A 12993-nucleotide genomic window follows, 5' to 3' on the forward strand; every position below is an offset into this window, starting at 1 on the left:
ACATCCTTACGGTAATGCGGCCTCCAGAATTGCACACAGTATTCCAGGTGGGGCCTCACCATGATCTATACAATGGCATAATGACTTCAGGCTTACGGCTGACGAAACTCCTGGCTTTGCACCAGCATTCATCAAGGTATACTCAGGCTTTGTATGTATACTAATATTCATCCTTATGTTCCTATCTGAAATTTACGTTCTGTGAATACTTGTGAATTTGTTGTTCCTTCTTATCGACAAGTGTAGTTGCATTATATGAGATTTAGGATACTTTCCATTTCTGGACCACTTGAATAGAGCATGTTGCCATTGGACCTCCAATAACAGGGAAATTTAGGCTTTTTATATGTCAGCTGAGAGCTTATTTATATTTAGTTTTTGATGGATCCTAAGGTACATGTGGTTGAACTTCTTTGTGTACATTCTCTGTGTTTTTTCTGTATAATTGTTTTTATTTATGTATGTAATTTTGTTCTCCACCTTGGATAAAGGCAGATTATAAAAGTTAATAAACCTAAATCTAATACAAAATGATTTTAAATTGTCAGTTCAATTTACTTGATTTGAAATCATACTCAACATTGTCTCCAAGCAGAGCTCATATGTTATTTCAAAAAGCACCAGTTCAGTACCCATCAGGGAGTACATTCCCGGGGAAAAACAATTATGGCAAAAAAAAAAAGAATGAATAAATGTTTCTCTGTGCTCCAAACTGTGCAGTAACTCTTCTAGATGGGATTTTGCCCTCCTGGCTTCTGGGCAAGACCCTTCCCAGGTCACATGTTTTTTTTTTTTTTAATATATACAGCACATGGATCAAATTCATTGATGAGTTGAGAAGGAACAGTATAGTGACAGAAGGCGAAGGGAGCAATTTAAGCAGCAAGAAAACAAACCCCTATACTGAAGTTACATCACTGCTTACATCTTATCACATCTGCTACAGCTTACATCTAACCAGGGGCTTTCCATACCTCTCCTGGGGACTCCAGAGCCAGTCAGGTTTTCAAGATATCCACAATAAATATGCATAAGATAAAGTTGTGAGCACTGGAGACTCAGTACATGCAAATTGATCCCATGCATATTCATTGTGGATGGCTTGAAAACCCAACTGGCTGAGGGGCCCTAGGACAAGTTTGGGAAGCCCTAATCTAACCTGCTATAAAGCTTATATAAATTTCAAATTCATAGGGAATTCATAATTAAGACAAAAATAAAATATCTCCTTCCTTTGGCATGGAGGGCACAAGACAGGAAAGAGCATGCAACGCTTGACTAATGCAGTTATCTAGCTGGGGATCAAACTACTTTTGGGATATTGCTTCCTATTGCTCCCTGCTTCCTCACATAGCCCACACCTCTATCAGAGCAAGAAGAGACACCCTCTTCCTTCTCACCCTCTGCAAGAGAAAACACCTCTACTCTGCTTAATGATTTAGAAAACCTGCTGATTCTGCTTAGGCCTCTCCATCACAGACAGACATCTTGTTGGTTCCCGATCCTCTGAATCCCACCAGGTAGAGAGAGAAAAATAATGAATTTGTCTGTGATTCTGATCCTGATTGTACAAAATAATTTATCATTTTGTCCATTTGGACAGATTGTCTCTTTTTCAAACAAATATGTTTTGAATCTCATTAACTGAGGAGATCCAACTCAAAGTATGATTGGTTGAAAGCATGCATCTCATCCACTCTTGTGAATGAGATTGACTAGGCTGATGAGAACCTGAATAGAAAATGATGTAAAAAGCAGTTTTTGGCTTCACCTTGAGTGAATAGTGGTTCAATAAATTTTGCATGTGATTTTTCTCGTGTCAAAATTTGTTAAAAAAACAATACTTCCCCATAATTCCAAGCACATATAGTGGAGTGCAGCTGACATGATTGCCAGGAACATAGATCCCTATCAGGACCACTTTTTTTTCCATTGATTATGGATCTTTTCAGCTTGTACTAGCTCAGTGTCAGATATATATTCATGCTTTCTCTCAGTGGCCTCGGTACACCTGAATCTTCCTTGATTTTGCCAGCATGTCAATAAGGTGGGCCTCAAAGTCTGCATCATGCACACCTGTCTTTCGGAACTCTCCAGCATAGCGATTGTTCTCCCAGTAATGATGCCAGTTTCCCCGACTGTCTGCTCCAAAGCCATACACATTTACCTGCAATAAACAGCAAAGAATGAATAAGGACAGGCATGAGACTGGCAGAACTGAGATAAACCCCTCAGAAACTCAAATTCATCAGATGTACTCTCAACCTTGTTACACTCTTCCATATGTATGAGAAAATGCAAAGTAGATACTCTTCTTATCTTATCATGAACACAAACACAAGGTAATGTAGGGCAGAGGCATACCTTATATACAGTACCAGATCAAAATAGCCCCAACAAAACAGCCCAAACACAAAATGGCCCTGACAAAAAAAAACAAACAACAAAAAAGCTCCTGACAATATAGCCTTGATAAAAGGGCATGCCCACAATTTGACCTCCGACTACTATTCTAACCAAGCTGCTGTTGCTGTGTGTCCTGCGTTGCGTCTGTGTGTGTGTGTGTATGCGCACATCAGTTGCAAGGATCAGAGATTATAGCACTCTGTTCCTCTATGATGGCTTGCCACCTCTGATGCAATTTCCTGTTTCTTCAAGGGCAGGACATCACAGAGGACCGTAACTGAGGCTAATGTTTGGCAATTAAAATTCAAAGCAAAGAAGTGCAGGTTGATGTATCTGAGGAGTAGAAAATCAAGGGAGCTGTACGTGCTAGGAGGTGAGAGACTGATATGTATAGATAGGAAAAGGGACTTGGAGTGATGGTGTCTGAGGATCTTAAGGTGATGAAACAGTGTGACAAGGTGACGGCTGTAGCCAAAAGGATGCTAGGCCATATAGAGAGAGGCGTAACCAGCAGAAGAAAGGAGGTGTTGATGCTCCTGTACAGGTTGTTGGTGTGGCCTGGAACTTCCTCTCCAACGTCAAAATTGATGTCGGGGGGAGGGGGAGAAGGATTGTGCAGTCGCTGCATGAAGATGATGTTAGTACAGCGTTGGCTTGGAGAAATAGGCGGCAGCGGCCCATTTTCAGTTCACCTGTCCTGCTCCTTCTGAAAACGGGACATTTCGGTGTTCCAAAGCTGTGCATGGGGACAATGGGACAGGCGATCTAAAAATGGTATGGTCCCGTTCAAAACAGGACGAATGGTCACCTTAAGCATGAGTGATGTAATTACTTGTGGCAAATGTTAAGATGCCAGGAGGGCTTAATTTTCAGCTAAGTCACTGACCTGTAACCTTTTTTGATCTGGGGCTGATTGCTTTATTTTCCTATAGTGGAAGGTAGAGGACCTATGCTGCCTGAGCAGTGAGGAAACCAGCAGGATGTTCTAGCCTCTGACACTAACACTTCTATGCATGCTCAATTCAATGTATAAACTGAATATGTGCAGAAATGCCAACGCTGGCAGCTGGAGCACCCCATCGACTTCCTGCTAAGAATCTCTTTGGCTGGTGGGGCTTAAGCTTTCCCGCCAGCCAAGCATCCGATGCTTCAATTTTAAAAGGGGCCTGGGCCCAAAGTTGGGGGTCCATGGCCCCTGTGGTTTTGCCACTGGAGTGAACGTATATTAAAGAAAAAATAGACATCTAGAAATAAAAATAAAAGTGAAAGCAAAAATCATTTGTAAAACTGCTGCTTTCTCCTTCCAATTAAAGTAGAATATAGCTGTCTCCCCATTTCATCTTTAAACCCCATCTCTCCAGTTGCTCTCTCACCTCATCACAGACATGTAGTGCAAAGAAAAGGACCAGCATGCCAGTGGAGGGATAGCGGCCATGGTGCTCCGTCCAGCGGTCATGGATGTACTTGAAGAAGGCGGGGTTGTAGATCTGCACCTGGAAGAAAGACAGAAGCCACATTACCTGCTGCCATCTACACAAAATATAAGAAGTTCAGCAAGGTGATAGGAGAGGAACAGGAATTCCTACCAACTTGGACTCTGATATCTTTCTCAGATTCTTGATATAGATTGAATGCTAGAGAAAAAGTTCTACACACATTTATTCTCCACATTGAAAAATTCTGAATATGTAGAAAAGAAGTCTGCAAATGCTCTAAATAGAACTGAGAAATCAACTGATACATAACTGATACACAACTGATACATTTCATCAAAATGGGACATCTATTAATATTCAGTCCCTCCCCCAATCCCACCCTATCCCCATCTCCAGCCCCGCCCTAGCCCTGCCCCCAATTTACTCCATTCATTTTCATGTACATGCAATATCTTATTAATTCATAATGGTAAACCTAAAATATATTAAAAAAACACAAAGCACACTGTACGCAGAGAAAATGTTAATTATCATTTATGAGTTTCGGGGTTTTTTCAAAGATGTCAAGGCAGATTACTTTAAAATATGCAATGTCACCTCAGTAACTATAGAAAAATAGACAAATATAGTGCAAAATATAGACAGCAGATATAAATTCTCAGAAACATTTTGATCACTAAATTGAAAGTAAAATCATTTTTCCTACCTTTGTTGTCTGGTGATTTCATGAGTCTCGGTCACTTCCTTTGACTGTGCATCTAATCTTTCTTTCTTTTGCATCCAACATTTCTTTCACAATCCAGCCCCATCCCCTTTGGGTCCAGATCTCTCTCTCTCTTTTCCCTCTATTACCCTCCCCAGATCCAGTGTTAGTTCTCCTTTGTACCAGGTCTCCCTCTCTCTCCCTCTCTGTCTGAACCTCCCATAGTCCTGCATCAGCCTCTTGTCTTTCCCCTTTCGTCCAGGCCTTTCTCTCTGTAGTCTTTCTAATCTGCTTACAAATCCTCTCCCCTTTCTCTGCCTCTTTCTCTCCTTTTTTTCCTCTCTCCCAGCAGATTTTAGCACATCTCTCTCCTCCTTTTTTCCCCTCAAATCTAGTATCTCTCCTTCCTCTTTTCCTCCTCCCAGGTCTGGTATCTGTCTCCTACCCTTCCCCCCTGCTCTGGCATCTCTCTCTCCGCTCCCTTCCTCCTGTTCTTCCCTAGTGTCTAAATTCTTTTTTACTAGTCAGTCCTCAATTTCCCTCTTTAACTGTATCTACCTATAGCTTGCCACCTCTTTCCCTCACCCCTTCCAGTATCTAACTCTATTCTCTTCCCTCAATCCAGCATGTGCTCTTTTTTCTTTCTCCTCCCCACTTCCTTCCAGCGTCTTCTCCCCCTCTCCCACACACTTCCATTCAGTGTCTGTCTCCCTCTCTCTACCCCTTCCATCTATTGTTCACCCTCTGTCTCGCCCCTTCCATTCACTGCCCTTTGTGCCCTTTCCATCCAGTGTCCACCCTCTCTCTCTCTTCCATATGGCATCTTCCCTCTTTCTATGCTCCTTCCATAAACTATCTATCCTGTGCCCCTTCTCTCCTTTGTACATGATTGATTTCAGCTCTGCCACCTCTCCATTTTTCTCTCTCTGTCACCACCCCATCCCCTATGCTCTGGCATCTCTCTCTCCTCCTTAATTTCCTTCCCACCCCACGGTCTGGCATCATCCCTTTCCTGATTTCCTGGCATCTCTCTCCTTTCCTTTTCTTCCATCTTTCCCTCCCCCTCCATGCTCTGACATCTCCTTCCTTTCCCCATTCCTGTTCCCTTGGTCTGGCATACCTTCCTCCTTCCCTCCATGCTCTGGCATCTCTTCTTCCCTCCAAGCCCTGGCATCTCTTTTCATTCCCTCCCTCATCTTCCTTCTCCCTCCACTTGGGTACAGCAACACTCTCCCCTGCAGCTCCAGACTTCCCCACACCTGCTCCCCCCAAATTGCCAATGCTTTGGTTCCTCTTCTTCCTTCCTCCCTCCCCCCATTGGGACCCTGCGGCACCATCAGCACTCACTCCCTCTAACAGCGGCCCTGCAGCTCCGGACTTCCTCACACCTGCTCCCCCCCCCCCCCCGGTATTGCTATCATTTTAAATGTTATGGCAGCTGCGGCACTGTATCCATCAGAGGAGACTTCCGACTTCGGCCTGCCCCGGAACTCTTCCTGCAACAGTGACTTCCTGTTCCCGCCTAAGCGGGTGGCTGCTGCAGGAAGAGTTCCAGGACAGGCTGAGGTTTGAAGTCTCCTCTGATGGATACAGAACCGCGGCTGCCATAACATTTAAAATAATAGCGATCTGGGGGGGGGGGAGCAGGTGTGGGGAAGTCTGGAGCTGCAGGGCTGGTGTTAGAGGGAGTGAGAACAGGGTAGCTAAGTGTGCCGGTCCAACGTCGCCTTCAAAACCTGGGGGGGGGGGATGTTGTTGAAGCGGCAGTAGGCAGCAGTAGCAGGGGTCGGTTGGGGGGGAGGGCAGGCTTCGGCTTCGGCGCTAGAGGGAGGGGAAACAATTGCCTGTCCCGTTGTCCTCACGGACAGCTTTGGGAGGCTGTCCCTGAAAATGGGACATTTTGGCATCCCGAAGCTGTGCGTGGGGACAACGGGACAGGGGATCTAAAAAAGGGACAGTCCCGTTCAAAACGGGACGTATGGTCACCTTACTGATACACCAATTATACAAAAATCGGAGAAAAACTCAAGACCACACAGGAGCAAAACATCAATCTCACAGATCAGCTGGAAAAAGAACAATGATGAATCTATGCTAAGAGAATGTACGGGGCAATGAGAAAGAAACAAACAAAAAGTGAAAGCCTTTTTCCATTGCCAAAAAGAGAACACTAACTTGTCTTAAACCACTACAGTGCAACACCTGACAAGACTATACCCTGGAGTGGACTCATTAGATGAATATGAACAGCAAAACCTAAACACTGGTTGGCTCTATCCAGATTGCAGATGGCAATGAATGTCTGGTTGGCTCTATCCAGATTGCAGATGGCACTGAATGTCCAGAAAGCAGCTATATTGAGTCGATATTGCTGTTTTCTGGAAAATTTTCTTCCTCCATCCTCTGTACCATTATAGCACAATTTGGATAGTGCTGAAGCAGTCTGAAAAGAGGGTCAATAGCACTATTCATACAGTACAGTTGAATGTTACAGATAACAACAGCCAATACTAATATCTGTATCATGGCTGCCACTATTCAGATATTGGGTTTTGAATATATATCAAGCCTTCAGCTACCAGCAGAATAGGACAATTATCAGACCACAGAGAAACTTTTATGGACAAGTTTGATGGACATGCAGATAAAATGGGTCAATAATGTACATCTCCATGTATTAACATAGCTCTTAGATTCCCAACTCACAGAGCACAATCAATAGTCAGCAATAAAACAATTAGTAATGAAGCCAATAGATGATAATTTTTCAATAATCAACACTTGTTATAGTAGATTTGCTGAAAAAATCAGTTCTTGGGGAAACTTCTTTTTTATGATAAATCTTTGGGCTCCTTTTAATAAGGTGCGCTAGTGTTTTTAGGGCACGCAGGAAATTACTGCGCGCTACGCTTCTAGAACTAATGCCAGTTCAATGCTGGCGTTAAGGTCTAGCGCGCAGGGCAATGTAGCACGCGCTATTTCGTGCATTAAAGCCCTAATGCGGCTTAATTAAAGGAGCCCTTAGAGTCTCCACCAGGGTTTATCCTACAACAGTACATGTGCGCCCGAAGGCCCACTGTAGGAACTACCCAAAAACATCATATATATTCACCAACAAGTGTCTTATCTTTTCTACCGATTACAGTGCGATGAAAGTGGGAAATTTCAAATGTTAAATTGTGATCTATTGGCATCATTGCTTTTTTTTTTTTTTTAAATCTTTACTGATTTTTAATCTAAAACAGTGTCATAAAAATGATCAAAACAATAGGTATCACATAAATTACACTAATATCTGTACAGGTAACTTATATATCTTTCAAAATTTTAAGTAATCCTTCATATGATAATAACCTAATATAACATATTATATAATATAAACAAAGAATAAAGTTACCCAAATGTTATTGGCTTCATTGCTAATTGTTTTATTGCTGACTGTTTGTTGATTGTGCTCTGAGAATTGAGAATCTAAAAGCAAGTTTCTCTTATCAACTATTTGTTCTAACCTCCTCTGACATTTGAGGCTTTTTGTGATTAATTAACACAGCACCAGGTCTTTGGATTTTAAAGGACTAACATTATGCTTTTCTGTTTGAACACAAAGAATGAAATTCAGCTTTACAAGCATCTAAACAAACGTGTTAGGAAACTCTGCCTAAAATTACACTTTCATAAAACAGAGCTTGTACCAATACATCGGATTACAAATTCAAAAGAGAGAACACGTATCACATCTCACTATGTGGGTGAAATAGTAAATTAAACAATTATACAAAGAGCTTCTGACATAGGGTAAAAGTGCAGTTTTATGTCAAACAGAAGAAAATTCTATAGTACCATTTCCCACAAGAAAAATTGCAATAAAGAAAGCCCTACAAAATAACCAGGACATTATTATTAAGTCAATAGACAAAGAAGGCTCTGGTTTTGTTTTGTTTTTTATTTTTATTTGAGATTTAGAATAATATAATAAAATATAACAGTAAATGTTGTTAACAAGAAATAGAGACACAAATATGTAGAAAAATACTAATTATCTGTTTAGCATTATACAATATTGAAAAATATTTAAATTACCATATTTGCGGGCATATAGGACGTACTTTATTTTCCCTCAAAATATGCTTAAAATATGGGGCGCGTCTTATGCACTGTAATCAAAATTATGAGTTGAAATTTCAGTCAGTCTAAAACTTCTGGTTTATATTAATATACCGTCATGTTGTTTCTGTGAGGTCTCACAAGTATGCACTGTACACACGTGTCACTCACTGTACACGCACGTCAGGTTGTTTCTGCTCTCTCTTGGACGCTGACTGTTCTATAGTAGAGTACTTTAAACTTGGTAGATTTGTCCAGAACATTATCAGTGTTCTGTGATATTTTATGTTGAGATTTCTTGGTAAAACATGGCTCAAAAACAATGCAGATTCTGCTATGATATTACATTCAAGTTACGAGTGCTAAAGAACACAAAAACAAGGCAGCAGAGAGGAATTTGAGATCACCACCAACTGAAAAGATAAGAACTTGGAGAAGACAGGAAGAGGACCTACATAAAGCTATGCGTAGTAAACACAATCTGTGATATGGAATTGCAAAATGACTGGAACTAAAAGAAGAATTAAAAACTTTGATATTAGACCACAGCACAGGGGTGCTCACACTTTCTTGGCTTGCGAGCTACTTTTAAAATGACCAAGTCAAAATGATCTACCAGCAATAAAATTTAAAAAAAACCCACAAAGCATGCTGTACACAGAGAAAATGTTAATTATCATTTATATTCAGGGTTTTTTTCAAAGAGGTCAAGGCGGATGACTTTAAAATATGCAATGCCACCTCAGTAACAACTATACAAAAACAGACAAATGTACCACCTTCCCTTTTACTAAACCGTAATAGCGGTTTTTACACAGGGAGCTGCGCTGAATGCCCCACGCTGCTCCCGATGCTCATAGGCTCCCTGCGCTAAAAACTGCTATGTGGTTTAGTAAAAGGGGGCCATAGTGCAAAATATAGACAGCAGATATAAATTCAGACACATTTTGATCACTAAATTTAAAATAAAATCATTTTTCCTACCTTTGCTGTCTGGTGATTTCATGAGTCTCTGGTTGCACTTCCTTGTTCTGACTGTAAATCCAATATTTATTTCTTTCTGACTCCAGACCTTATTCCTTTTTTTTATTATTCTTAATTCTTTATTTATTCAATTTTAATTGAACTTATTTACATATTACATTTCTCAGGAAACAGAAAATAGTCATTATAGATACTTATTACAACAAAAAGTAAAAGTAAAATAGGATTATATATTCCTATATAAGCAGATTTATATGGCTAAATCCCTTATAAGCCCACAAATTAAAAGGAGGGAGAAAATTATTAGGAATAAGAGGCACTACAATTTAGGAAACAATACAAATAATTAATGACGTCTCAGCTAATTTCACTCAATCTTCCTCATTAGACTATTCTCCAATTTCTTCCCTTGGACCCACAGCTTGGACCTGTAACGTACGTTTATTTTCAAGAAAAGCGTTTGTTTGGGATCAAAGAAAAGATATCTATTAGATTCATATAGGTTTAAGCATTTACAGGGAAAACATAAAAAGAAATGGGCTCCCATGGATAAAACCTGGGGGGCGCAACATCAAAAACTGCTTCCTTTTTTCCTGTGTATCCACACCAAAAACAATTTATCACTATTTTGGAAAAATAGTCTCATTACCCAGTCTTTATCAGACTCAAAAACGAATGTCACCGGGAGTGTTGATTTTATACACTCTTCCTCAATAGATGTTTCCAATAACTGCGTGACATTCAAGCTGTCCATGGGTACCGTATTTTCACGCATATAACGCGTGCGTTATACGCGTTTTTACCTACCGCGCATACCCCTCGCGCGTTATATGCGTGAGCGCGGTATACAAAAGTTTTAAAACATAGTTCCCACCCCGCCCGACGCCCGATTCACCCCCCCCAACAGGACCGCTCGCACCCCCACCCCGAACGACCGCTCGCACGCGCTCCCACCCGCACCCGCATCCACGATCGGAGCAAGAGGGAGCCCAAGCCCTCTTGCCCGGCCGACTCCCCGACGTCCGATACATCCCCCCCCCCGGCAGGACCACTCGCACCCCCACCCCGAAGGACCGTCGACTTCCCGACAATATCGGGCCAGAAGGGAGCCCAAACCCTCCTGGCCACGGCGACCCCCTAACCCCACCCCGCACTACATTACGGGCAGGAGGGATCCCAGGCCCTCCTGCCCTCGACGCAAACTCCCCTCCCCCCCAACGACCGTCCCCCCCAAGAACCTCCGACCGCCCCCCAGCCGACCCGCGATCCCCCTGGCGACCCCCACCCCCCTTCCCCGTACCTTTGGTAGTTGGCCGGACAGACGGGAGCCAAACCCGCCTGTCCGGCAGGCAGCCAACGAAGGAATGAGGCCGGATTGGCCCATCCATCCTAAAGCTCCGCCTACTGGTGGGGCCTAAGGCGCGTGGGCCAATCAGAATAGGCTCTGGAGCCTTAGGTCCCACCTGGGGGCGCGGCCTGAGGCACATGGGCCCAACCCGACCATGTGCCTCAGGCCGCGCCCCCAGGTGGGACCTAAGGCTCCAGGGCCTATTCTGATTGGCCCACGCGCCTTAGGCCCCACCAGTAGGCGGAGCTTTAGGATGGATGGGCCAATCCGGCCTCATTCCTTCGTTGGCTGCCTGCCGGACAGGCGGGTTTGGCTCCCGTCTGTCCGGCCAACTACCAAAGGTACGGGGAAGGGGGGTGGGGGGGTCGCCAGGGGGGTCGCGGGTCGGCTGGGGGGGCGGTCGGAGGTTCTTGGGGGGGGGCGGTCGTTGGGGGGGAGGGGGGTTTGCGTCGAGGGCAGGAGGGCCTGGGATCCCTCCTGCCCGTAATGTAGTGCGGGGTGGGGTTAGGGGGTCGCCGTGGCCAGGAGGGTTTGGGCTCCCTTCTGGCCCAACTACCAAAGGTAAGGGGGGTGGGGGGGTCGTGGGGGTCGCCAGGGGGGTCGCGGGTCGGCTGGGGGGCGGTCGGAGGTTCTTGGGGGGGGGCGGTCGTTGGGGGGAGGGGGGTTTGCGTCGAGGGCAGGAGGGCCTGGGATCCCTCCTGCCCGTAATGTAGTGCGGGGTGGGGTTAGGGGGTCGCCGTGGCCAGGAGGATTTGGGCTCCCTCCTGGCCCGATATTGTTGGGGAGTCGGCGGTCCTTCGGAGGGAGGGATGTATCGGACGTCGGGGGGGGGGGCATCAGGCTTTCAGGATGGGGACAGACCTTCAAGGGGGGACAGTGCACGGAAGTCAGGGGGGGTGAACGGAGAGTCGGGACAGCGCATGGAAAGTCAGGGCGGGCGAAAGGAGCGTCGGGCAGCATGCGCGGTATACCCGTGAGCGCGGTATACCAAAGTTTTTGTACATATCATCGTGATTTCTGCGCGCTATACCCGTGTGCGCGTTTTATACGGGTGCGTGTTATTTGCGTGAAAATACGGTAATTCTTGCTGGACCTGGACTTGTCATTTTTTTCCCCGGCACAAAGTAAACTCTGGAGAGTGGAGGCACAGCTTCTTTTGGGTCCCCCAGAACTTCCATCAAATATCTCTTAAGTAGTTCAATGGGGGCTATGTTCTTGGACTGAGAAAGTTACAAAACGTAGATTTAACCTTCTGGTATAATTCTCCATTTTCTTCACTTTACTTCTCAGTCCTACTAACCCCTGACTATAAGCCAGCGTGTTAGATTTTTTTTTTTTCAGGTCTTTCTGAGCTTCCTCCATTTTCCTCTCTAATTCAAAAATTTTTGCTTCCTGTGTGACAGTTCTGGTCTTAACATCTTGCAATAATCCATTAACAATTTATTTCCAATTACTATCTTCTCCAAGTGTGCAACAGCGTCCCAGATGGAATCCAGAGTGACATGTGTAGGTTTAACCATAGGAATAACTCTATGCACACCAGTATTCTGCTGCAGCTGGTCATAGTCCACAGACCTGGAGAATTTTGTTTTTTGAGCTCTGCTATTGCTACCCTCATGGAGGGGAAATGAACTGTAATCCTGACTAGTGTATTGTATTCCTGACCAGTTAAAAATAAGTGGCTTTAAGTCAAGCCTGAAAATAAAAGCTGAAACTTTTATTTTTCATGTTTGTGAAACATATCCAAGTAAGCCAGGTCCAACAGTGTGCCTGGGAAGCACTGAAGCTTAGGCCGCATAATTAAAGTCACATACTCAACTACTTGGCCAGACAGGGCTCCAGACGGCTCAAGGAGAGTTAGCCAGGTGTCCCTGTCACAGCGTTCACTTCCAGATGCCCTGTTGTCCCGCTGGTCTCTGCAAATGGATTCCCTCCAGGCACCTCTGGTCCGGATAGAGGAAGCATGACGCAGCATGTGTTGGCGGCTGCAGCCGGAGTTACTGTCAAAGGGC

The 12993-nt window shown here is 44.2% G+C and overlaps 1 protein-coding gene across 2 annotated transcripts in view; it reads right to left on the reverse strand.

The window, feature by feature from the left end:
* Positions 1-752: 752 nt before the first annotated feature.
* Positions 753-12993, reverse strand: part of ST3GAL2 (ST3 beta-galactoside alpha-2,3-sialyltransferase 2) — a 268783-nt gene continuing 256542 nt past the window's right edge. For both annotated transcript variants that reach the window (XM_033943538.1, XM_033943539.1), the window contains exons 6-7: positions 3780-3899; positions 753-2167 (exon numbers count right to left, since the gene is read on the reverse strand). In XM_033943538.1, coding sequence (XP_033799429.1) covers positions 1994-2167; positions 3780-3899 — 294 coding nt within the window. In that variant the 3' untranslated portion in view covers positions 753-1993. The remainder of the gene's footprint in view (positions 2168-3779; positions 3900-12993) is intronic.

The sequence above is a fragment of the Geotrypetes seraphini genome, chromosome 4, assembly GCF_902459505.1.
Source record: "Geotrypetes seraphini chromosome 4, aGeoSer1.1, whole genome shotgun sequence".
NCBI lineage: Eukaryota > Metazoa > Chordata > Amphibia > Gymnophiona > Dermophiidae > Geotrypetes > Geotrypetes seraphini.